The following is a 25,097-nucleotide window of genomic DNA, read 5'->3' as shown; positions in this document are numbered from 1 at the left end:
TTGATGTTAAAAAATAATGTTTTGGAAACAAATCATGCATGCTCTTGTAAACAGTTCCACAGGCCATGAGTCACTCCTCCTTCTCTTCTCTTCTGCCCTTCCCTCCTTTTTCTCCTTGACTCCTTTCTCCATCCTCATCCACTTTGTCTCTCTCTCTCTCTCTCTCTCTCTCTCTCTCTCTCTCTCTCTCTCTCTCTCTCTCTCGCGCTACTGCCGGTGGTCTGTTGCTGCTAGAGAAACGGTGAGCAGGGAGATAAGGAGAGCGAAAGAGAGCACACGCTTGAAGCAGGGGTAGGTGAAGAAAGTAAAGGAGAAAAAACGGAGCATCGGACCGACCAGCGTCGGTGTGTCCTCCAGGTGGTGTGGGTGTGAGTGAAACATTGGGCAGACGCCCGGGCAGAGTGGCAGCCACAGTGTCCCTGAGGGGCCTGGTCGGGGAGGACAAGGACAGCGAGGCAGGAGGAGGACACACAGGAAAAGTATGTGGACTCAGACAGAGCGATAGAGAGTGAGAGCTGAGCTAGTGAAATATCAGAAGCCCTCCCCTGAGAGTGGCCCTGTTCAGATAGCTGATAGCTGAGAGAGAGGCTGTGGGTTACAGCTGCACTGCCGCCCTTCAGTGACAGAATAAACAAAAACAAACCTACACAGGAAGAAACAAGCTGCTGAGAAACAGGGAACAAAGTGGTGTGGAGGTGAACAAAGGACGTGAGCAAATGTAGCAGTACTCCAGGGCTTCAGGATCAAAGCTCGAAGACTTCAACTGAACGTGGACTCTGAGGATTGGGACCAGGAATAAAACTATAGGATTAGGGTCTGTTATCAAGGGCTTTCTGACTGGCAGGATTTTGTGCTGGTGTGTGCAGGAGAACTCTCTTTGTCTGGGATGTGAGCTCCGCTACTGAACCGTGGAACAAGGCGGGGGGCCAGGGGGGAGCGTAGGAGGGAGAGTGACTGACAGACCGATTGGGAGGTTGAAGTGTTGGCAGTAGCAGACAAAGTTTGATAGACAGAGTTTTTTCTGGTCGGGAGGGAGGGAGAGAAGAAGAGGGAGAGAGAGAGAGAGAGAGAGAGAGAGAGAGAGAGAGAGAGAGAGAAGAGGGAGAGAGAGAGAGAGAGAGAGAGAGAGAGAGAAGAGGGAAAGAGAGAGAGAAGAAGAGGGAGAGAGAGAGAGAGAGAGAAGAAGAGAGAGAGAGAGAAGAAGAGGGAGAGAGAGCGAGAGAGAGAGAGAGAGAGAGAGAAGAGGGAGAGAGAGAGAAGAAGAGGGACAGAGAGAGAGAGAGAGAGAGAGAGAGAGAGAGAGAGAGAAGAAGAGGGAGGGAGAGAGAGAGAGAGAGAGAGAGAGATAGAGAAGGGGGAGAGAGAGAGAGAGAGAGAGAGAGAGAGAGAGAGAGAGAGAGAGAGAAGGGGGAGAGAGAGAGAGAGAGAGAGAGAGAGAGAGAGAGAGAGAGAGAGAGAGAGAGAGAGAGATAGAGAAGGGGGAGAGAGAGAGAGAGAGAGAGATAGAGAAGGGGAAGAGAGAGAGAGAGAGAGATAGAGAAGAAGAGAGAGAGAGAGAAGAAGAGGGAGAGAGGGATGGTGGTTTCTTCCGTCAGTCCTCTCTGTCGTGCCCAGAGCTTCCAGAGATGAGTCAGAGGAAGCTGACACGACAGATGAATCTGTGGGAGACCCCCGAGGGGTTGACCACGCCCAGCCTGACCCCCACCTCTCCCTACGTCACCTCCGCTAACTCACCTGTGTCCCCTGATCACGACCACACTCGGGGACACGGGAATTCCGTGTTTTTCCGCCGTATGAAGCTCAACCGCAGTATAGAGCGCAGACTGTCGTCTCAGTCTCACCTTCCTCTCAGGTATTCATGGTGTTCAAGTAGCCATGCACAGTTAATAGGCCGTGTGTGTGTGTGTGTGTGTGTGTGTGTGTGTGTGTGTGTGTGTGTGTGTGTGTGTGTGTGTGTGTGTGTGTGTGTGTGTGTGTGTGTGTGTGTGTGTGTGTGTGTGTGTGTGCGCATGTGTGCGTGTGTGCGTGTGTGCGTGTGTGTGTGTGTGCGTGTGCGTGAGCGTGCGTGTGTGTGTGTGTGTGTGCTTGCGCGTGTGTGTGTGTGCTTGCGCGTGTGTGTGTGTGGCTTCACAATATCTCCCTCCATGATGTGCTTTTCATTTTTGATGAAGCTGTAGAGACATTCATGGTTCAAAAAAGAGAAATCACCCTAAACCTAAGAAGTATGTTTCTGTGTACACTTTGGCTAAACTCTCACTAAGCTTCTGTTTGACTGGTTCTCTTTGAGATTATTCCTAATCTTGTGTTTGGGGTCATGTGGTTTTCTGTAACGCTAGATTGGTATGGTGCTCTTGTGTATATATGTAGATCAGCTTTAATATTGCAGATGAATTGTAGCTTCCATCAAAGTACTTGTCTGCATCATCTCCAATCCCCCATATATATTGTTTTAAATATCTCAATATCAATTAATTCATGGGTAACAATAAGTACCTTGCTGAGATTGTTTTAAGTTAAAATGGTCAAAAACATACAAAAATAGCTACTTAGCAAAGAGCAATTTCTCAGACAAGAATGTTGCTAGGACTGTCTGCCTGGGAGTGGTCTGAGTGGGGAGGGGAATACTAGGTGTTATTGGCAGAGAGGTTTGGAACTCTCTTTCTTATTGGTCTGAATTTCAGGCTGTCTTTTTAAACAAATCTTACACTAAAAGGGATTTACAAATTCACAGATGTATTCCAACCTCTTAGTGTGTAAATATATATAATATACAGGAAAATGCCTTAAATGAAGCATTGATCCAGACAAGTTTCCTGTCTCTCTCACTTTGTCTTTCAGTTTTGACTCAGAGAATGGTCCTTCGCCCGGCCGCAGCCCCATGGATTCGCAGGCGAGTCCTGTGCTGGGGCTGCACCCCTCCTTTACCACAGAGGGGTGCAGGAGTCGCGGGGAGCGCAGGGAGTCCTTCCTGTACCGATCAGACTCCGACTATGACATGTCCCCCAAGAACATGTCACGCAACTCCTCCATCAACAGTGAGGGGTGAGTATCAAACTGTGGCGGGGGTTTGAACTTATAAGACTATTCCATTGGTTCCATTGCACCAGGCAAACTCAGTCAAGCCCAGCTAATGTATAGTGCTAATTGAACCCTGGTTTGGTGAGTATGTACCCCCTTACAACCTCCACTTCCTGTGTTCATCACAGGCTAATCCACATGGTTAAAACCCCTCTGAGTGAAAGTAGCCTCACTGACACTCCAGATTGCTGCAACACCATACATTACTCACTATACAATCGCAATCAGCCGACTTGGCATTTATGATTATTATGATTATGGCAGTATTATGCTAATGTTCATACCGCTTCACAGCGGTGTAATTTGTCTTGGTCTGCTTCCATTTCAGAAAGATGCTTTTTGGTCAGAACCAAAAAGATTTGGTTTAGATTCAGATAGGGCTATGGATACCATTGGTTCACATACATATTCCGTATGTGTTCATGTAAACTGTCATAGCGATAACGCTCCATCTATCCTGCTGACTTTACTGTCATCTCCTTCCTTTGTTCATTTCCTATCTCTCTTTCTACAGGCATGCAGAAGATCTCATAGTCACCCCTTTTGCTCAGGTAAGCACCAGCTCTGCAGTTTGTTGATGAAGTGGCGTACACTTCACCCTTCCTGCCTAAAGATAGAACAATGCAGTAAAGAACTTGAAAGGGGCTAAACTGAGTATGTAGTGAATTTGTCTCGCTGTGCTCTCTGCCCCTCTCCCCGCCGCCCCCACCACCCACCGTCCGTCCATCCCCCAGGTGTTGGCCAGTCTACGAACTGTAAGAAGCAACTTCACCATCCTCGCCAATGTCACGACACCCACTAACAAGTCAGTAGCATTCCGTCAGCCACGTCACCCTTTCAACCCCTCTTAATGTGGCCACATCTCTCTTCTCTATCGCAGCATGAATGATATGTTCCCACTGGGACTGTGCAGTCCTTATTCTCACTGGAATATGAAGAGTTGATTTCCAAAACACTATATCAACCAATTTTTCACTTGTGTTTTTTTTCACCAGGAATGATTAATTGTGCGTACCTTCATGTGTGTGTAAAATATTACTGTTCTCAAGATGTTTTCTGGAATAGATTTTAGATGTGTATGAAAATGTGTTTTTTTGCAAAACGCTATATATCCACTGTTTAGCTGGAATGGAATCTTCGTGACCTGTATATTTGACTGTGATATGCGGTTGTCTCACCCAGCTACTGTATCTTAAGATGAATGCCTTACTATATAAGTCGCTGTGTATAAGAGCACCTGCCAAATGACTCAAATGTCAAATGTAAGTGTTTTATATACAGATATCATATTACTGTATTGAATTATTCTAATAGTTATTTTTTATTATATCGATGTCAGAAATGTATCATTAGTACATGTCGTTATAAAAACGGGTAGTTATTTTGTTACATTTGACTGTGTAAAACCTAACAGTACTCCCTTATTTCTCTGAGAATGAGGCGGATATACAGCCTTTTGCAAAGAAAATACATTATTATTTGTCTCTCTGAAATGAAACGACCAAGTGATCGATTTAAACAAATACATGTCTGTCATTGAACAACCAAATGCCATGATTAGATAGTGAAAAAACACCAATCTGTTCATTATTTCGTTAAACAATAACAGTGAATTTACCAACATTTCTGAAAATTGATATTTAGTGTTTTTGAATGAAACTCTTCATATGTAGTTTTAGTAAATATCACATTTCTTCCTTCTATTTTGTCAGAACTGTGTCATATCAGTAGGGTATAATGTGGCAATACTCTCCTCACGTTGTGTCTTTATCGTGTTCTGCTGAGATCATCATGTCCCCAGTGGAAGTCCCTGACTGACTGAAAGACTGCCTGACTGGCTGACTACCTGACGGACTGACAGACAGACTGACTGCCTGACTACCTGACTGACTGGTTATTCACAAGGATAGAAGTGGTCAATAATGCTAAATATATCCTCCTTTGTAATGCAAGAAACAGGCAGAGCATGAGTTGGCAGACTTTTTAGCAGTACGTCAATATGAGCAGTAACAATGCACCATGGAATTATCTAGAGCCATAATTAGTGAGCATGATGCTCTCAGCTCCAAACAGAATCCTCCCTCACTAGACTGCAAGTAGACTCCATGTAGAGAAAGAGACAGCTGAGAGAGCCTCGCTTAAAGGAGGCATTGTTTTTAATATTGTTGGCTACAACAATATTTCAAAAGACTGCGATGCAGATCTATGCAAATAGTTTATGATTCCTCACAAATGTTATTGTCCATAATACAGATGAGGTTAAATATGTTTGCTTATCTATTTCCAGTGTTATGTTGTTACGCTACACAATTCATGCCCAATACAACCGTAATGTTCTTAGAGTCCACTAGAGAGCACGCTTCATCATTTCCTATGATGATGTAATGATCTATTTGTCCACAGGAGGTCACCAGTGACAAGCCAACCCACTGTTCCCCAGGCAACACTCTCTGGTAGGTTTCCTGCTAAAATGAACTTTAGTCTACTGATTGGGAACACTCTCCCACACAACTCACAGTGTTTTGGTAGTGTGCACTCAAGCTTCCAAAAACTCATAAAGAAATGCACCGATATTAATAGAAGAATTTGCAGCACCATGGCCTGTGGCTTTCTCAATAATGGGCTGCATTTAATTCCGCAGATGATTTGAATAATAAGTGTCAATCTGGAGTCTCAACTGAACAATTCTAAGAAATGTCAAATGTAGCAATTTGACTGATACAGTTCAAGAGAGCAGATGCAGAGAATATGACCGTTACACAGACCATTATATTATGATACACTATATTATATCAATGCTGAGATCATACCGGTTATAATAATACATACAGCACATTAATGCCACCCTCTTCTCTCCTGTGTATGTGTGTAGATGAGACGTACCAGCAGATGGCAAGGGAGACTCTGGCTGAGTTAGACTGGTGTCTGGACCAGCTGGAGACCATCCAAACCCACCGCAGCGTCGGTGACATGGCCTCCAACAAGGTACTACCACTTCTACCACCTCCATTACCCTACACCATCACTACCAATAGTCCGTACCATCACTACCACTACTCTACACTACCACTACCAGTACCCTACACAGCTACTACCACTACCCTACACAAGCACTACCACCACCACTACTACTACCACTGCCCTACACAACCACTACCACTACCCTACATCACCACTACCACCACCACCACTACCACTACCACTACCAGCACCCTACACAGCTACTACCACTGCCCTACACAAACACTACCACTACCCTACACCGTCACTACCACCACCACCACCACTTCTACCACTTCCATTACCCTACACCATCACTACCACTATCCCATACCACCACTACCACTACCCTACACTACCACTACCACTACCACTACCACTACCACTACCACTACCCTACACTACCACTACCACTAGCACTACCACTACCCTACACTACCACTACCCTACACTACCTCTACCACTACCATTACCAATACCCTACTCTACCACTACCTCTACCACTACCACTACCCTACACTACCACTACCACTACCACTACCACTACCACTACCCTACACTACCACTACCTCTACCACTACCACTACCACTACCCTACACTACCACTACCTCTACCACTACCACTACCACTACCACTACCCTACACTACCACTACCCTACACTACCACCACCACTACCACTACACTACCTTTACCACCACCACTACCCTACACCACCACTACCACTACCCTACACCACCACTACCACTACCCTACACTCCACTACCTCTACCACTACCATTACCCTACACCATCACTACCACTAGTCCGTACCATCACTACCACTACTCTACACTACCACTACCAGTACCCTACACAGCTACTACCACTACCCTACATAAGCACTACCACTACCACTACTACTACCACTACCTTACACAACCACTACCACTACCCTACACCACCACTACCACCACCACCACTACCACTACCACTACCAGCACCCTACACAGCTACTACCTCTACCTCTACCCTACACAACCACTACCACCACCACTACTACTACCACTACCTTACACAACCACTACCACTACCATACACCACCACTACCACCACCACCACTACTACTACCATTACCACTATCCCGTACCACCACTACCACTACCCTACACTACCACTACCACTACCAGTACCCTACACAGCTACTACCACTACCCTACACAACCACTACCACCACCACTACTACTACCACTACCTTACACAACCACTACCACTACCCTACACCACCACTACCACCACCACCACTACTACTACCACTACCACCAGCCCGTACCACCACTACCACTACCCTACACTACCACTACCACTACCACTACCCTACACAGCTACTACCACTACCCTACACAACCACTACCACTACCACTACTACTACCACTACCCTACACAACCACTACCACTACCCTACACCACCACTACCACAACCACCACTACTACTACCACTACCACTAGCCCGCACCACCACTAACACTACCACTACCACCATCACCACTTCTACCACCTCCATTACCCTACACCATCACTACCACTTTTCCATACCACCACTACCCTACACTACCACTACCACTACCAGTACCCTACACAGCTACTACCACTACCCTACACAAGCACTACCACCACCACTACTACTACCACTACCACTACCCTACACAACCACTACCACTACCCTACACCACCACCACTACCACTACTACTACTACCACTACCTTGCACAACCACTACCACTACCCTACACCACCACTACCACCACCACTACCACTACCACTACCAGCACCCTACACAACTACTACCACTACCCTACACAACCACTACCACCACCACTACTACTACCACTACCTTACACAACCACAACCACTACCCTACACCACCACTACCACCACCACTACCACTACCACTACCAGCACCCTACACAACTACTACCACTACCCTACACAACCACTACCACCACCACTACTACTACCACTACCTTACACAACCACAACCACTACCATACACAACCACTACCACCACCACTACCACCACCCTACACCACCACAACCTTACACTACCACTACCACTACCCTACACCAGAACAACCTTACACAACCTTACACTACCACTACCCTACACTACCACTACCCTACACAACCACTAGCCCACACTACCACAACCTTACACTACCACTACCACTACCCAACACCACCACTACCTCTACCACCAACACTACCCTACACCACCACTACCACTACCTTAAACCACCACTACCCTACACCACCACTACCACTACCCTACACCACCACTACCCTACACCACCACTACCACTACCTTAAACCACCACTACCCTACACCACCACTACCACTACCCTACACCACCACTACCCTACGCCACCACTACCACTACCCTACACCACCACTACCACTACCCTACCCTACACCACCACTACCACTACCGTACACTCCACTACCTCTACCACTACCCTACATCACCACTACCATCACCACTACCACTACCCTACACCACCACTACCATCACCACTACCACTACCCTACACCACCACTACCATCACCACTACCACTACCCTACACTACCACTACCACTACCACCACCACTACCACTACCACTAGCACACACCAACATTACCACTACCACTACCACTACCACTACCACTACCCTACACTACCACTACCACTACCACTACCACTTCCACTACCACTACCACTACCCTACACTACCACTACCACTACCACTACCCTACACCACCACTACCACTACCCTACACCACCACTACCACTACCCTACACTCCACTACCTCTACCACTACCCTACATCACCACTACCATCACCACTACCACTACCCTACACCACCACTACCATCACCACTACCACTACCCTACACCACCACTACCATCACCACTACCACTACCCTACACTACCACTACCACTACCACTACCACTAGCACACACCAACACTACCACTACCACTACCACTACCACTACCCTACACTACCACTACCACTACCACTACCACTACCACTACCACTACCCTACACTACCACTACCCTACACTACCACCACCACTACCACTACACTACCACTACCTTTACCACCACCACTACCCTACACCACCACTACCACCACCACTACCTCTACCACCACCACTACCCTACACCACCACTACCACTAGCCCGCACCACCATGACCACTATCCTACACCACCACTACCACTACCCTACACCACCACTACTACCACTAGCCCGCACCACCACGACCACTACCCTACACTACCACCACCACGACCACCACCCTACACCACCACTAACATTACCCTACACCACCACTATGTCTACCCACACCACCACTATAACTACCCTACACCACCTCTACCACTACCATTACCCTACATCACCACTATGTCAACCCACACGCCACCGCCTCTGTCACTACCCTACACCACCTCTACCACTATCATTACCCTACACCACCTCTACCACTATCGCTACCCTACACCACAACCACCACTACCCTACACCACCAAAATGTCTACCCACACCGCCACTACCACCACCATACACCACCACAACTACCACCACCACTACCACTAGTTTACACCACAATTACCACTACCATACACTACCACCACCACTACCCTAAACCACCACTACCCTACACTGCCACTGCCACTACCCTACCACTACCACCCCCACTACCACTACCATACACTACCACCCCCACTAACACTACCCTACACCACCACTACCACTACCTCTACCCTACACTACCACCACCACTACCCTAAACCACCACTACCCTACACTGCCACTACCCTACCACTACCACTACCATACACTACCACCCCCACTAACACTACCCTACACCACCACTACCACTAGTTTACACCACAATTACCACTACCATACACTACCACTACCACTACACTATCCTACACTACCACTACCACTACCACCACCACTACCCTAAACCACCACTACCCTACACTGCCACTGCCACTACCCTACCACTACCACCCCCACTACCACTACCATACACTACCACCCCCACTAACACTATCCTACACCACCACTACCACTACCTCTACCCTACACTACCACCACTACTACCCTAAACCACCACTATCCTACACTGCCACTACCCTACCACTACCACTACCATACACTACCACCACCACTAACACTACCCTACACCACCACTACCACTAGTTTACACCACAATTACCACTACTTTACACTACCACCACCACCACCACCACTACCACTACCATTAGTTTACACCACAATTACCACTACCATACACTACCACTACCACTATCCTACACTACCACTACCACTACCACTACCACTACCCTACCCTACCACACCACACCCACTACCACTACCATACACTACCACTAACACTACCCTACACCACCACTACCACTACCTCTACCCTACACTACCACCACCACTACCCTAAACCACCACTATCCTACACTGCCACTACCCTACCACTACCACTACCATACACTACCACCACCACTAACACTACCCTACACCACCACTACCACTAGTTTACACCACAATTACCACTACTTTACACTACCACCACCACCACCACCACCACCATCACTACCAATACCATTAGTTTACACCACAATTACCACTACCATACACTACCACCACCACTATCCTACACTACCACTACCACTACCACTACCCTACCCTACCACACCACCCCCACTACCACTACCATACACTACCACTAACACTACCCTACACCACCACTACCACTACCACCACCATACACCACCACAACTACCACCACCACTACCACTAGTTTACACCACAATTACCACTACCATACACTACCACCACCACTACCCTACACTACCTCTACCCTACACTACCACCACCACTACCCTACCACTACCACCCCTACTACCACTACCATACACTACCACCCCCACTAACACTACCCTACACCACCACTACCACTACCTCTACCCTACACTACCACCACTACTACCCTAAACCACCACTACCCTACACTGCCACTACTCTACCACTACCACTACCATACACTACCACCACCACTAACACTACCCTACACCACCACTACCACTAGTTTACACCACAATTACCACTACTTTACACTACCACCACCACCACCACCACCACCATCACTACCACTACCATTAGTTTACACCACAATTACCACTACCATACACTACCACCACCACTATCCTACACTACCACTACCACTACCACTACCCTACCCTACCACACCACCCCCACTACCACTACCATACACTACCACTAACACTACCCTACACCACCACTACCACTACCCTACACTACCACCACTACCACTACCACTACCCTACCACACCACCCCCACTACCACTACCATATACTACCACCACCACTAACACTACCCTAGACTACCACTGCCACTACCCTACACACACCACAACCACTACCACTACCACTACCCTACCACTACCACTACCACCCCACTACCATTACCATACACTACACCACCACTACCCTACACCACCACAACTACCCTACACTACCACTACCCGACACCACCACTACCACTACCCTACACCACAACTACCACTACCCTACACCACCACTACCGCTACCCTACCCCGCCTTGTTCGCATTTAGCGGAACTGAACTATGTGAATGTGGACTGTGGACTGGCCAAGCTAATGTAACAGAGGTGGATCGGTCAGCCACACTCTCGTGATGAGTAACCTTGTCTGACATGTGATGACTTGGGTTAGCTCCCCAGGATAATGTCTAGCTTTTAGCTCAGTGGACTATCACAGTCTTGTGGCTCGCAGGAGCTGTTAGTCCCAGTGATGTTTGGGATTTGTGTATTGTCCTTTTGAGGCCGAAGGGAGTGTATGTGTGCTTGTACACAGAATGCCCAAAAGATTTGTCAGATGCTCTATATGTACAAAGGTATGGGTGATATGTGTATACTGTATACTGCAGTTCAGAGTCTGTGTTTGTAGCGGATGTGTATTTGTGCACATGAATGCATGAGCTGCAGCGAGATGTTCCGCTTAAAATGTAGGATGGAGAGAGAGAGACGGGGAGAGAGAGAGAGAGAGAGAGAGAGAGAGAGAGAGAAGGGGAGGGGAGGGTGAGGGTGAGGGTCTGTGGGTGGGAAGGGAAGACACAGAGCACAGGAGAAGAGGGAGGAGGGGTCCTGATGCTGATGTCTCTGCTGTAACCTTGGTTGCTATCGAACAACAGGGTCTGCCCTTCCCTTTTACTCATTGGCTCACCACTCTGACCACAAGGCTTGTGGTCTGGGAAGCGACCAATGAAAAAGAGGCAAGGTTCCTTCAACAGTGTTGTGTCTAAAAGAGACAGTGTGGTATTCTTGTTTTTCTTGTCACCCTGAGGGGAATGTAGCATGTTGCAACTGTTTCAGAACGCAAAAGACAGCAGTTTGGATTTGTATGTGTGTAAGGATGCCTGTGTTTGAGACACAGACAGAGGGCGAGAGAGCGAAAGACGGAGTGAGAGAGGGGGGAGTGTGTGTGTGTGTGTGTGTGTGTGTGTGTGTGTGTGTGTGTGTGTGTGTGTGTGTGTGTGTGTGTGTGCTCCTGGCTGACAGAGAAGCAGAGAGAATGCTGTGGTCTTTAAGAGCAGACAGGCGCCATAAAGACACATACACACAAAACCACACCAACATGCACACACACATATGAACACCCTCCCTCGTACTCGCTCTCTCTCACACACACATTTCCGACAGGCGTACATGCTGTCTGCAGCACATGCGCATACAGGCTGCACGCACACACACAAGTGCATGCTGTCTGGCTGATTAGCTTGCAAGGGCTGTCTACAGCATCCAGGGAGACGGCGCTACAGGAGGCAGCAGGGCTTTGCTACGGCGGAGGAAGGAAAGAGGAAGGAAAGAGGAAGGAAAAATAAGGGGAGCCTGAAGCTCTTGGATTAGTTTCAACCTCAGACATAATTTAACCAGCCCAGGGAGACACGATGGAGTGACTGGGATACTGCGGGGGAAGCTACTGGGAGGAGGACTGTGGACTGTGTGTGTGTTGGGATCATCACTGAGGCACATACGGGGCTGATGCAGCAGGAGGACGACTGGGCCCGGCCCCTGGATCCGGTGCGCTGTGGGGGAGGGGCACTTTGCAGAGTAGACGCAACGCAGGGAGACGAGGAGAGAGCCTGTTTTTCCCCACACCGAGAGCTCCGCTGTGATTCTGTAGCCTGACCACCCGTCTGCTAGCAACATCACAGGCCTGGCTCCCTATTTCTCTCTCTCTGTCTCTCCTTCCTTCTCTTTCTCTCTCCATTGTCATTTGTCTCCCGCTCCCTCTCTGTCACTCTCTGTCCTCTTCCTCTGTCCCATCGCTCAACACTGCGGTCATCTTTCCCACCCTGTCGTCACCGTCTTTCCATCCCTCCATCCTTCTAAGCTCCTCTGTCCTCTTTTATCTCCATCTGTCAGTCTGTCTGACCTATCTTTCATTACAACATCTTGGCTTTTCTCTCTTCCCTCTCCTCCTCCATTGCCTCTCTTTGCCCTTCAGACGGTCCCCCTCTCACTCTCCATCTTCTCCCATCCTATCCTCCCCCTCTCCCCACTCTGCTGTTTGATTTGGGTCAGTTCTGCTCACCAGCTGGGATGAGATGTAGTCTCTGGAGCTTGGGGATCCAGGGGGCTCCTGGCCTGCCGTTTGCGGGGCACCCTCATCTGTGGACCGTCCTCACACTGGGGCCCATATCTGGACGCACTGGGTGGGTGGCCTGCTTCCAGGACAACTGCATGTAGGGACGGACTGTGAGCACCAGTGGACCCTGTCCTTCTCCCCCTCCACCCCTCGCCCCCCCCACCCTCGGCGGGGGGAAGCTGTCGCTCTGGAGTGTCCCGGCCTGGCCGGCTGCGGCCTACACACTGCCCACACGCTGACGACGAATCCCTCCTCATGCTGCTGGGACACCTGCAGCGCCCCCACCCCCAGCCCGCTCCACTACCGGTCCTCCTGTCTGGGCAAGCGCCCCTCGCCCCCCGTCACCCTAAGCATGGGTGTGGTAGAGGCCATTGATCCCGCCTCGCCGTCCCCTTGCCCCTCGCCCGTGCCAGGCGGCTACCGGCTGCCCCGCTCTTCCACCAGCTACAGCCAGCTGCAGGGGAGGGGAGGAGGGCCAGACCTGGAGTTGGACCTAGGTGCGGCTGCCGGAGGGGTTCTGGAAGGGTCTGGGATGGCAGCGGAGCGCAGGACACCTCTAGTAGACCTGTTCTGTGAGACCTGCTCCAGACCCTGGCTCATCGGATGGTGGGACCAGGTAGGGCTAGTAGGGCTGGGAGGGGAAGGGAACCAGGCCAGACAGACAGGCAGCCATCTTGGATAGCTGTTTTGATGAACTGTTTTTCCACCCTTGCTGTTCTGTGCATTATTTAGGCTGTTATCTGTCCATTCTACTTAGTAGGTGTGATTTTGTTAAGCCGTTGAAGTTTCATGTTGAAAAGAGAACCATGTCAGTTGTGTGCGTTTTAGCTGTGCGGATTGCAGGCACCATTTGGGACAGGGAGGACATGACCTAAAGATGACAGGCATAACAGGATGTATGTTGAGAGACTGTGTGTTTATATTTTCCCTCAGCAAATCTGTTTTCATATTCTATGCATTATTTATGCATGTGGGCACTGAAGGGGAAAAGGCATTGAGTTTTCAGAGTTTATTAACCCTAAACTCCCCCTGTAATGTGTCTTCATGCTGCCTGTGGTGCTGGGCGCACTAAACCTCAGCTGCAGTACACTTCAACCTGAAGATAGAAACTCAAAACTGTTCACCTTAGGGACTCATTTCCTCCATTCAAACCACAGACAATATTCCCTTAAAATCGTACAGAAATTCCTATTAAGAAAATCTTTATTGTCCTATTGTTACAGGTATTCTGCTTTATCACAAGATGTCCATCCTCGACACACACACACACACACACACACACACACACACACACACACACACACACACACACACACACACACACACACACACACACACACACACACACACACACACACACACACTGTCAGCAACGGATGTGGCTGAAATAGCCAAATTCACTAATTTGAAGGGGTGTCCACATACTTTTGTATACATAGTATAAGATCATAGGTTAGAATTTCACTGACACCGTGCCACAATAACAAAATAAATGTATGTGCAATTTTTAACTGTTTCTAAACAGTTAAAAACACTTAACCCAAAACTAAGCTAGCAGTGTAATTAAAAGTCTTATTGAAACATGTTCTCAGAACGTTATTTAATTACCTTCAAATAAGCTATAATTTCTGTTCTCAGAAGATTAATGAAAACGCCCAGAAAAACTTTCAGGGAACCATAGTAAAAACCTTCTCAGAACCTCCTTGCAACCTAAACATTTACATTCCCAGAACAGGCAACATTTTCACTTCTGTTCTAAGAAAGTAAAAAACAAAAAAAGTACTTATTACCAGTCAGGAAACCTATGGCTTCGTTCCCAGAACCAATAGGAAGCCAAAGAATTATGCTCCCACAACTTCCAAGGAACCAAATGTGCTAGCTGTATCCACTCCCCCCATCTCTAAGCATACAGTGTTTTTAGCAATCTGCTGCAATATGACAACTCTTGTTTTGATACAAGATAGAGTCCAACAACAGCCTTACCATTACCATTAGCAAAAAAATATATATACAGTACTTTGATTAACAAAGTGAAATTGAATGGATTGTTGGTTGTGAAAGCTGATTCACCATGCTGTCATCAAAGAGCATTACTGTAAACTGCTATTGTAATGTGAAAAACAGGAAGTGCAGGAAGAGCCTGCCTGTTACAATACATGTCACATTTCCCTGGGTGTCCATATGTTAGTCAGTTATCAGAGGGTTGATGATGCCCCTTTGCGTCTCTCACAGCTTCCTCCCGGCATCTTGTGTTCCATCAGTCAGGGGGCCATATGAGGAAGCACGGTAGCGTGGTGTGGCGTCTGTGTGTCCTGGCACTGGGGTTGTGTTGGTTGGCAGATTATGACTCAATATAGCAAAGAGATGGAGAGAGAGATGGAGAGAGATTGATCCTGCAGCATAACTGTGTCACTGGGCTTGACTGGCTAACTAGTCTACAGTACCTACCTGGTGAATTATCATGACCTATCTATCTATCTATCTATCTATCTATCTATCTATCTGACTGTTGTAGTGGCTTCTGACGGAGGGAAAGAGACCTGACTGTTCTAACCGTGTCGAACTGTCACTAATACCTGGTTGGACTGGAATAAGGGATGAGAGAGAGAGAGTAATTAAAAATAGAAGTAGGAAGGAATGAGTGAGTGAGAGAGGGAAGGTTGAGAGAGTGGGAGGGAAGGTAGTAAAAGAGGTGAGTAAGAGAGAGAAGGGAATAGAGAGGAAACGGGAGTAGAGCAGAGAAGAGGAGTAGAGAAATAAGGAGAAGCAGAGAAGAGTGGAGGGAAGAAGAGAGGAGAACACAGGGGAGGGGAGAACAAGGGAGAGGAGAGAAGAGCAGATGAGAGGAGAGGAAAGGAATGGAGAGGAGAGGATTGACCTTGAAAAAGGTCAGAGACACCTGCCTAGTCTCTGAGATTGTCACCCAAGCAGCAGCCGCCTCCCTCCCTCGCTCCCATCATGCTGCAGGACTGACTGTGAGGAGGCAGTTGCTAGGGCAACCTCTATGGTTGCCATGGAGATTATTATGTGTGAAGGATCAGTCAGTGGGACACAGACTGAGTGGACTTGTCCGAATCGCACTGCGCCTGCTTGCACGTGACTGCCTCTGTTAGAAACCAAACACATCCCACTACCAGTCTTCAAGATCCGCTCATGTTTGGTTGAGACATCGCGACAGGAAGTCTATGCAACATTACATTTTCTGTTTAGCCATATGGTACATATGTGTCCTATTCATGCGTCGTATCTTTTTCTCACCTGCATTCCAGACAGGTTGTGTGACATCATCACCAAAAGACACAGAACGTGCTGTATGAAAACGGCAGCTCTTCCACCATTGCTCCAACATGCTGTTGCTTTGTCAGGCTCCTGCAGTGGTTGCCTGTTGACAAGGTCATACCGTACTGTATGAATGTTGTATAGTAAACCCATGTGTTCTTTAGGAATTCTATTTCACTATTTTACAGTAGATGTGTGATACATCAGTATCAAACACAATTCATATTTTGCTACATTGTTGACATTTTTGATTGAGGTTAGAGCCGATGTACAGTATTAGTCTTTGTTTAGGGGTATGACCTGTATCCTGAATGAGGTATAGTGGTTCATATTAACAATAATCATTTGTTCTGTTTCACACATACTCAAGTGCGTATTACAGTTTTTCACGTTGGTGCAATTTTCACAAGTATGTGGTACATTTTCAACAGTCTAAGCACAAAAATCTAAACTCTAAGTACATTTTCAATTGACTGAGTAGTACAACAAACAAATTCACAGTCACTTGTTCACTGCACCAAATCACTCCTTCAATTTGGAAGCGTATTCAATCTGAGTATCTGCTTTTCAAAATGCAATATTCACTGTACTTTTGAAATGATTTGTTAACAATACAATACTATTATTTTTATTCAGCACTTCAAAAAGAAAGTATCTTAGTTAGTTAGTTAAAAATGGTAGTTAAAATGACTTAATGTTGAGCCTGATGTATTGGTGACTAAACTAAATGTTCTCATGGTATTTCACGGAAAACAGATTTTGCATGAGTGACTCGAGGGTGAAAGATGTGTTCAACTCCAATGAATACACAATGAAAGGTTCTGAACATAAGATAGGGGGCATTACAAGTGTTATCAGGTTAGAGGTTTGTACTTAGAGTTTTGAAAATAAACAACTTATACCTGAAACAATATGCCACAGTGATTGAAAAAAAAACTTGAAAGAGCATGTGTGAATTGGAAATGTGTGTTTTGTATATCCCAGCTCCCCCTGAGACACCCAGGGAGCAATTAGGGTTAAGTGCCTTGCTCAAGGGTACAACGATTGATTTCTTATCTTGTCGGCTCGGGGATACAAACTAGATAGCTTCCAGTTACTGTCCCAATGCTCTAACCACAGATAGAGACCGATGTTTCACCAGATGTATAAATCTGAAGCCTCTGGTTGGAATTTCCACTCCCCACCAATATATGGTGAGGAGAGGAAGCTCGGAGGCCGGCAGTATGGGAGAGTATGGCACGAGTTGGAACTGGGCCGATATTATGCAGATTTTCTTATCGAAGCCCAAGCTCATCAAAGCCTGATCTCACTACAGTTTTCTGTTCCCAAAACTACAATCTGTTTCGAACAGAGTGCACTACGTTTGTAGACATGATCCTTTGACAAAGTTTTTTTTTAAATGATGTTTACAATGAGTGCCATGGCAAATTGAGTTATTGCACAAGCACATGCTAGAACGGGCCGATGGGATGTTGTTAGCTCATGCTTGGCTCTGCCAACCTCCTTGCTTGTTCTGCCCGCTATGCTTCATCTGCTCCCTTTGAAAATGACACAGATGAACTATCTTGGGTTAGTTATACATATCTTTGCTCTAACCACCAGGCTACCTGCTGCCCATTGTTTTGTTTTTCAAAACACTGTGTTAGATGTATTTAGCTAAAAAGGGATTTGTACAGATTTCCTTTCTTATGGAGTACGATGTGCTATTTTTGGCATGGTATGAAATCCAGCTTGAACATTATTTCAGCGACACTATTCAAGCAATACCTCTAACTTCTGTCTTCTCCTGTTCTTGGTAATAATATAATGCTCTGCCTCTCTCCATCTCTTTCTTCCTCTCTCTATCCCTCTCTCCATCTCTCTCTCCTTTTCCTCCCCCAGTTTAAGAGGATGTTGAACCGGGAGCTATCTCACCTGTCAGAGATGAGTCGTTCAGGGAACCAGGTGTCTGAATACATCTCCACTACCTTCCTGGGTGAGTCACACACCTCCCCTTTCACCTGCACTCCTGACTGGGTCTCTGTCTGTCTTCTATCCCTTATACAACTCAGTCCTCTATCCTCTAGGAAACTGACCAGAGCCCTATGTATGTGGCTCTGGTCAAAAGTAGTGCACTATACGGCTGCCATTTAGAAAGAGGGTTATATTTGAGTTAATACTGACCAGTATAATGCATTTATTGTTATATAACATTTATCCACACTGTTAACCCCAATGTGCTGTCATTACTCAAAACGTTTGAGGAAACGCGTTGAACTTAATACATCTGAGTACAGTTACTTAATGTGATTTTGTAGTTATTAATCAAACTGAGACAGTTACTGTGAGCTTGTAGGGGGTCCTGATTTGAGTTGTATCAGAGTAATGCCCCCTCTAAGCCACGCCTCCAATATAATTTCCCAGTGCGCCTTGCCTTTTTGAGTGAATTGTGGAATCGTCACACATGACTGTATTTGTTAGTAACAGAAACACGGATGCCCTATGGCCTTCCCCAAGTGAATTCCTAGTTGAACGTTATCATTATAATTCAACATTACATATCTCATAAGGCCTTATTTTGAGGCCTAGATTTACTCTAATACAGTGGCCTGAAACTCATGGTTGACAGGCCACATCAGGGAACTTTCCCAAAATGTCAAAAAAAAATCTAGGTTGAAGGATTTCCAGCAATCTTCTAACCCAGATTTCTGGAAAACCTGGGAAATATACCAGACTTCTGCAAGTCACTTTAGGCTGGCTTGCAAAGTGATGTGTAATTCCTATTGGAATCCAGCCAGAGTTAGGCTATCCAACAGTAGAACTGTGTATTCACTCACAACCTGCATTCATAATGACTGCCAGGGTTAGGAACAGTGTGAGGAGACTACCTAAGCCATTTCAATTGGAACAACCATTTCTGTAACGGGTGCAAAAAATCGAATTCATTTATTGGATTAGTTTAGAAAAATGTATGTTATTTAACTGTGTTTTACATAAGATGAATCAATCAATCACTCAATGTACAGAACACAGATATTAAAAATAATTCCCAAAAATCAACCTGCAGTAGAGCATGCTGGGGGAAAAAAGTTAATTTGTTGTCATAACTTTAGAAAATTTAGTTAATGTGATTTTGTTTTGAGTCAGTACCACATAAACATTTGATGTAATAATGACTTTGAGTTCAACTTACTCTAAGTATTTGAGTTAAAAAGGCCTTGGGGTTTACAGTGCAGGCAGTCATTTAGACCGGGGTCTCTTTACAAGTGAGCCCTGTAATGATGCATACTATAGAGATGTAGCACACTATAGCCTTTATAATAATAAGTTATAAATGCATGCTTATAACAAGCATTCGAAAGTATTGTAATTAACCTCTGACATCCATGTCTCCTCCAGATAAGCAGAATGAGGTAGAGATCCCGTCTCCGACCCTGCGGGAGCGGGACCGGGACAAGCCCATGTGTCATATCAGTGGAGTGAAGAAGCTGACGCACAGCTCCAGCCTGTCCATCAACACCACCATGCCACGCTTCGGAGTCAAGACGGAACAGGAGGACGCACTGGCCAGGGTACGGTGTACCTATACTGGATCTGGGATCTGTGGACCCTTACACATAGTCACACATGAACACTCAGTCACTTCGAAGATGATTTAAAATGACATATCCTGCTGAGACCCAGCGAAAAAAAGCTTTATTAATTATGACTTTTTTAGGAGTGAAATAAACATTTTACAACATTTATTTTATTATTTTATTTTATTGTATATGCACTGTAGTGGATATTATGATGAGGTGAATATTATATTTGTACATTTTTACATTACAGTAAATATGTGTACAGTAAGTGAAAAATACAGGATATTTATACACAATCTCTTATTTAGCTCTTATTTAATGTAAGAAAAAATATATTACACTGCTCTGAAAACTCACCAAACTATTCCACAGATACACTATATATACAAAAATATGTGGACACTCCTTCAAATGAGTGGATTTGGCTATTTCAGCCACACCCGTTGCTGACAGGTGTGTAAAATCGAGCACACAGCCATGCAATCTCCATAGACAAACATTGGCAGTAGAATTGCCTTACTGAAGAGCTCAGTGACTTTCAACGTGGCACCGTCATTGGATGCCACCTTTCCAACAAGTCAGTTTGTCAAATTTCTGCCCTGCTAGAGCTGCCCCGGTCAACTGAAAGTGCTGATATTGTGAAGTGGAAACGTCTAGGAGCAACCATGGCTCAGCCACAAAGTGGTAGACCACACAAGCTCACAGAACGGGACTGCTGAGTACTGAAGCACGTAGCGTGTAAAAATTGTCTGTCCTCGGTTGCAACACACTACTGAGTTCCAAACTTCCTCTGGAAGCAACGTCAGCACAATAACTGTTAGTCTGGAGCTTAATGAAATTTGTTTCCATGGCCGAGCGGATGCACACAAGCCTAAGATCACCATGCACAATGCCAAGCGTCGGCTGGAATGGTGTAAAGCGCGCCACCATTGGTGAGATTTACTCTTCATTGTCTGATGGACAAATCTAGGTTTGATGGCTTTCAGGAGAACGCTAACTGCCCCAATGCATAGTGCCAACTATAAAGTTTGGTGGAGGAGGAATGATGGTCTGGAGCTGTTTTTCTTGGTTCAGGCTAGGCCCCTTAGTTCCAGTGAAAGGAAATCTAAACACTACAGCATACAATGACATTCAAGACGATTCTGTGCTTCCAATGATTCTGTGCTTCCAACAAAAGTTTTGGGAAGGCCCTTTCCTGTTTCAGCATGACAATGCCTCTGTGCACAAAGCGAGGTCCATACAGAAATGGTTTGTTGAGATCGGTATGGAAGAACTTGACCGGCCTGCACAGAGCCATGACTTCAACCCCATTGAACACCTTTGGGATGAATTGGAACGCCGACTGCGAGCCAGGTGTAATCGCCCAACATCAGTGCCCGACCTCAATAATGCTCTTGTGGCTGAATGGAAGCAAGTCCCCACAGCAATGTTCCAACAGCTAGTGAAAAGCCATCCCAGAAGAGTGGAAGCTGTTATAGCAGCAAAGGGGGGACCAACTCCATATTAATGCACATGATTTTGGAATGAGACGTTCGACAAGAGCAGGTGTCCACATACTTTTGGTCGTGTACTGTATTTACTTACTGGAAACAATTTGAATATCGAACTCACAAAAATTATGATTACCCATTTACATACATGTACTTTCTTCTTTAAATAAAATAATGTGCTAAATTAAGATGGCAGCCATTTTTTAAAAACAGGATGAGAAAGTACAAAGTCATATGATATCATTGAATACATCAGAATGTCCTCTCAAAGGTACAACAGGATTTAACACAGTGGCATGAATGGCCTCAGAGATACGGCCCAAAAACATCTATCTCCATTAGAGTGGACAAAAATGAATTGGTTTGATTTATTGATCTTTATTGGTCTCTGGAGGGATTAAATGGAGTCATATGTCAAGTCAAATTCTGGGTATGTGTACATTTACTTGGCAAATAAAGGTGATTCTGTTTCTGATTCTGATGTCTGTTGACCAGGAGCTGGATGACTTGAATAAGTGGGGCCTTAATATCTTTCGTCTGGCTGAATTCTCCAATAATAGGCCTCTCAGCTGCATCATGTTCGCCATCTTCCAGGTGGGTGGTTTTATCCATTCGATTTTCGGTAAGAGTGGTCATACAGACTTAATGTAGACTTTGCTGTTCATATACGTGTATAGGATCCTGAGTGTTTGCGTGACACTGTGTTTTCCTTCCCTGTAGGAGAGGGATCTGTTGAAGACGTTTCGAATCCCTGTCGACACCTTCGTGACCTACGTTATGACCTTGGAGGACCACTACCATGCCAACGTGGCCTACCACAACAGCCTCCACGCCGCTGACGTCACCCAGTCCACCCACGTCCTGCTGTCCACACCGGCTCTGGACGTAAGAACCACATTTCATACCACACTGAGGCTATGTCTAACAACAGCTAACGTGAAGCACACAACTGCCATCGCACATTCATGTCCTGTAGGCTGTTCTAAAACGTGATTGGTTACACTGTGTTCTATCTCTCTCTCTCTCCGTCAGGCTGTGTTCACTGATCTGGAGATCCTGGCTGCGTTATTCGCTGCTGCCATCCATGATGTGGATCATCCTGGCGTGTCCAACCAGTTCCTCATCAACACCAGTGAGTCCTTGCAATGGAGAAAGGAGGAGACAGGACGCTGTACAGTACACTGCATTATAACTGAATAAAGCTCCCTGAACCACATCTCAGTTGAGCTCAACTCACCAGTCAGTGTAGCACAGCTGATAACGTAAAAAGAAAATGTCAGAGTCAGCACTGTAATGTGAAAAGGTTACTAGTGGGGTGTGTCTACAGGTCCTCTGACCTAGTATGTGTTCTGTACTGACCCGGTGTGTTCTGTCTGTCCTCTTCCCCCAGACTCGGAGCTGGCTCTGATGTACAACGATGAGTCAGTCCTGGAGAACCACCACCTGGCCGTGGGCTTCAAGCTGCTCCACGAGGACAACTGTGACATCTTCCAGAACCTCAGCAAGAGGCAGAGACAGAGCCTGCGCAAGCTCGTTATCGATATGGTGAGGCTCCTGCCCCTCACACTCACCCACTAATGGGCTGCTCCGCTGGCTCAGTAAGGGGCGGGGCTTATAAGAGTTATTTAAATGTTATTTTCTATTTTTATGTTTGTTTTTGTTTGACCTCCTCCTTTAATTGACCTCTCAAGGTGTTGGCGACGGATATGTCCAAGCACATGAGTTTGCTGGCTGATCTGAAGACCATGGTGGAGACGAAGAAGGTGACCAGTTCAGGAGTGCTCCTGCTCGACCACTACACTGACCGCATCCAGGTGAGCTTTCCCCGCTGACCTCTAAACATAAGCTGGAGAAAATTCACAACGCCTACCGTGCACTGGTGATACCTGACCTTATGTGTGTGTCTGCAGGTGCTGAGGAACATGGTGCACTGTGCGGACCTAAGTAACCCCACCAAGCCCCTGGTCGTGTACAGAGAGTGGACTGAGCGCATCATGGAGGAGTTCTTTAGACAGGGGGACAAGGAGAGGGAGAGAGGCATGGAGATCAGCCCCATGTGTGACAAACACACTGCTTCTGTGGAGAAGAGTCAGGTTAGGAAACATACACACAACTCACATTTTGGGATCACTTTCAAAGTAATTATAAAAGCTTAATGCTTATATATGCTTTCTTAATAGTATGATTGATGTTTGGAAATGTAATCTCATGTTGCTTACACAAATTCCTTAGCCGTGTAATGTGCTTGTTATTAGTGTGATGTTTGTTAGTGTGTTTGATTCTCCTGGTGTTGTGTGCTGTAGGTGGGCTTCATCGACTACATTGTGCACCCTCTGTGGGAGACGTGGGGGGACCTGGTGCACCCTGATGCCCAGGACATCCTGGACACTCTGGAGGACAACAGGGACTGGTACCAGAGCACCATCCCCCAGAGCCCCATCTCCCCACCCCCAATCCCCCACGGCCCAGACAAGAGGCTCAACGCCTGCATCGACAAGTTCCAGTTCAAGCTCACCTTGGATGACGACACGGAGGGAGGACAGGAGGAGGAAGAAGAGGAGGAGGAGGGGAAAACCACCCCCAATCACATGGTGCTGGACTGCAGTCAGGGAGAGGAGGAAGACAAGAAAGAAGAGGAGGAAGGAGAGGACGTGTTAAAGGATGAAAGGGAAGGAGACATCATCGAGGAGGAAGGGGAAGTAGGGATGGAGGAGGAGGTAGAGGAGGAGGAGGAGGAGGAGGAGGAGGAGGAGGAGAAGAGGGGAGTTCTTCAGAAAGCTCAGTCAGGGGTGGAGATACACTCTGACACAAGCCCCGTGGAGGACTGCGAGGAGGAAGACTCCTCCTCACCAGCTGATGACACATGAGTTCCGCTCCTCTCTCCCTGGCCACACCCCACATGCACACACCACGCCCCTGTTGTCCACCCTTTATTTCCAATGGCCAAAACCCAAG

At 46.7% G+C, this 25,097-nt stretch overlaps 1 protein-coding gene across 1 annotated transcript; it reads left to right on the top strand.

The window, feature by feature from the left end:
* The first annotated feature begins 1,734 nt into the window (after nt 1-1,734).
* LOC139423561 (3',5'-cyclic-AMP phosphodiesterase 4C-like) lies at nt 1,735-25,009 on the top strand. Its single transcript, XM_071175153.1, has 15 exons — nt 1,735-1,852; nt 2,839-3,042; nt 3,593-3,629; nt 3,813-3,883; nt 5,482-5,531; nt 5,951-6,063; nt 18,974-19,067; nt 20,471-20,643; nt 22,638-22,736; nt 22,863-23,027; nt 23,175-23,274; nt 23,533-23,687; nt 23,834-23,956; nt 24,053-24,235; nt 24,446-25,009. Exons 1-15 carry the CDS (start codon nt 1,794-1,796, stop codon nt 25,007-25,009), a joined length of 2,190 nt encoding a protein of 729 aa, XP_071031254.1. The 5' UTR covers nt 1,735-1,793.
* The last annotated feature ends 88 nt before the right edge of the window (nt 25,010-25,097 follow it).

This window comes from Oncorhynchus clarkii, chromosome 13 (genome assembly GCF_045791955.1).
Source record: "Oncorhynchus clarkii lewisi isolate Uvic-CL-2024 chromosome 13, UVic_Ocla_1.0, whole genome shotgun sequence".
Lineage (NCBI taxonomy): Eukaryota > Metazoa > Chordata > Actinopteri > Salmoniformes > Salmonidae > Oncorhynchus > Oncorhynchus clarkii.
Note: the sequence above shows the minus strand (reverse complement) of the source record. Positions and strands in the feature narration are given on the sequence as shown.

Excerpts from the sequence above, each read along its gene's own strand:
- LOC139423561 (XM_071175153.1), top strand. The coding sequence starts at position 1,794 with ATGAAGCTCAACCGCAGTATAGAGCGCAGACTGTCGTCTCAGTCTCAC. Across the intron at positions 23,275-23,532 it reads CCAGTTCCTCATCAACACCA|ACTCGGAGCTGGCTCTGATG; the intron begins GTGAGTCCTTGC and ends CTCTTCCCCCAG. Across the intron at positions 23,688-23,833 it reads GCAAGCTCGTTATCGATATG|GTGTTGGCGACGGATATGTC; the intron begins GTGAGGCTCCTG and ends TGACCTCTCAAG.